The 201-nt window shown below is 61.2% G+C and overlaps 1 protein-coding gene across 1 annotated transcript in view; it reads right to left on the reverse strand.

Annotated features, from left to right (window-relative positions):
- The window catches only part of BHLHE23 (basic helix-loop-helix family, member e23), a gene marked incomplete at its 5' end in the record, with an annotated part of 345 nt that extends 147 nt beyond the window's left edge, over positions 1-198 (reverse strand). The window contains one exon of the mRNA XM_010076020.1: positions 35-198. Within this exon, the coding sequence (XP_010074322.1) occupies positions 35-198 (164 nt within the window). The remainder of the gene's footprint in view (positions 1-34) is intronic.
- Positions 199-201: the final 3 nt, after the last annotated feature.

Consider the following 201-nt stretch of genomic DNA (forward strand, 5'->3'; position numbering starts at 1 on the left):
GAGTATTTGCCCGTGGTTAAGAGAGCCCCCCAGCCTCCGCATCTCCTCCAGCGCCTGCGCCTGCATGAGGATGTAGTTCTTCGCCAGGAGCAGGGTAGCGATTTTGGAGAGTTTCCGAACCGAAGGGCTGTGGGCGTAGGGGATAACGGATCGCAGCCCATCCAGAGCATCGTTCAGGTCGTGCATCCTCCGCCGCTCCCG

The sequence above is a fragment of the Pterocles gutturalis genome, unplaced genomic scaffold (assembly GCF_000699245.1).
Source record: "Pterocles gutturalis isolate BGI_N339 unplaced genomic scaffold, ASM69924v1 scaffold8653, whole genome shotgun sequence".
NCBI classification, from domain to species: Eukaryota; Metazoa; Chordata; class Aves; order Pterocliformes; family Pteroclidae; genus Pterocles; species Pterocles gutturalis.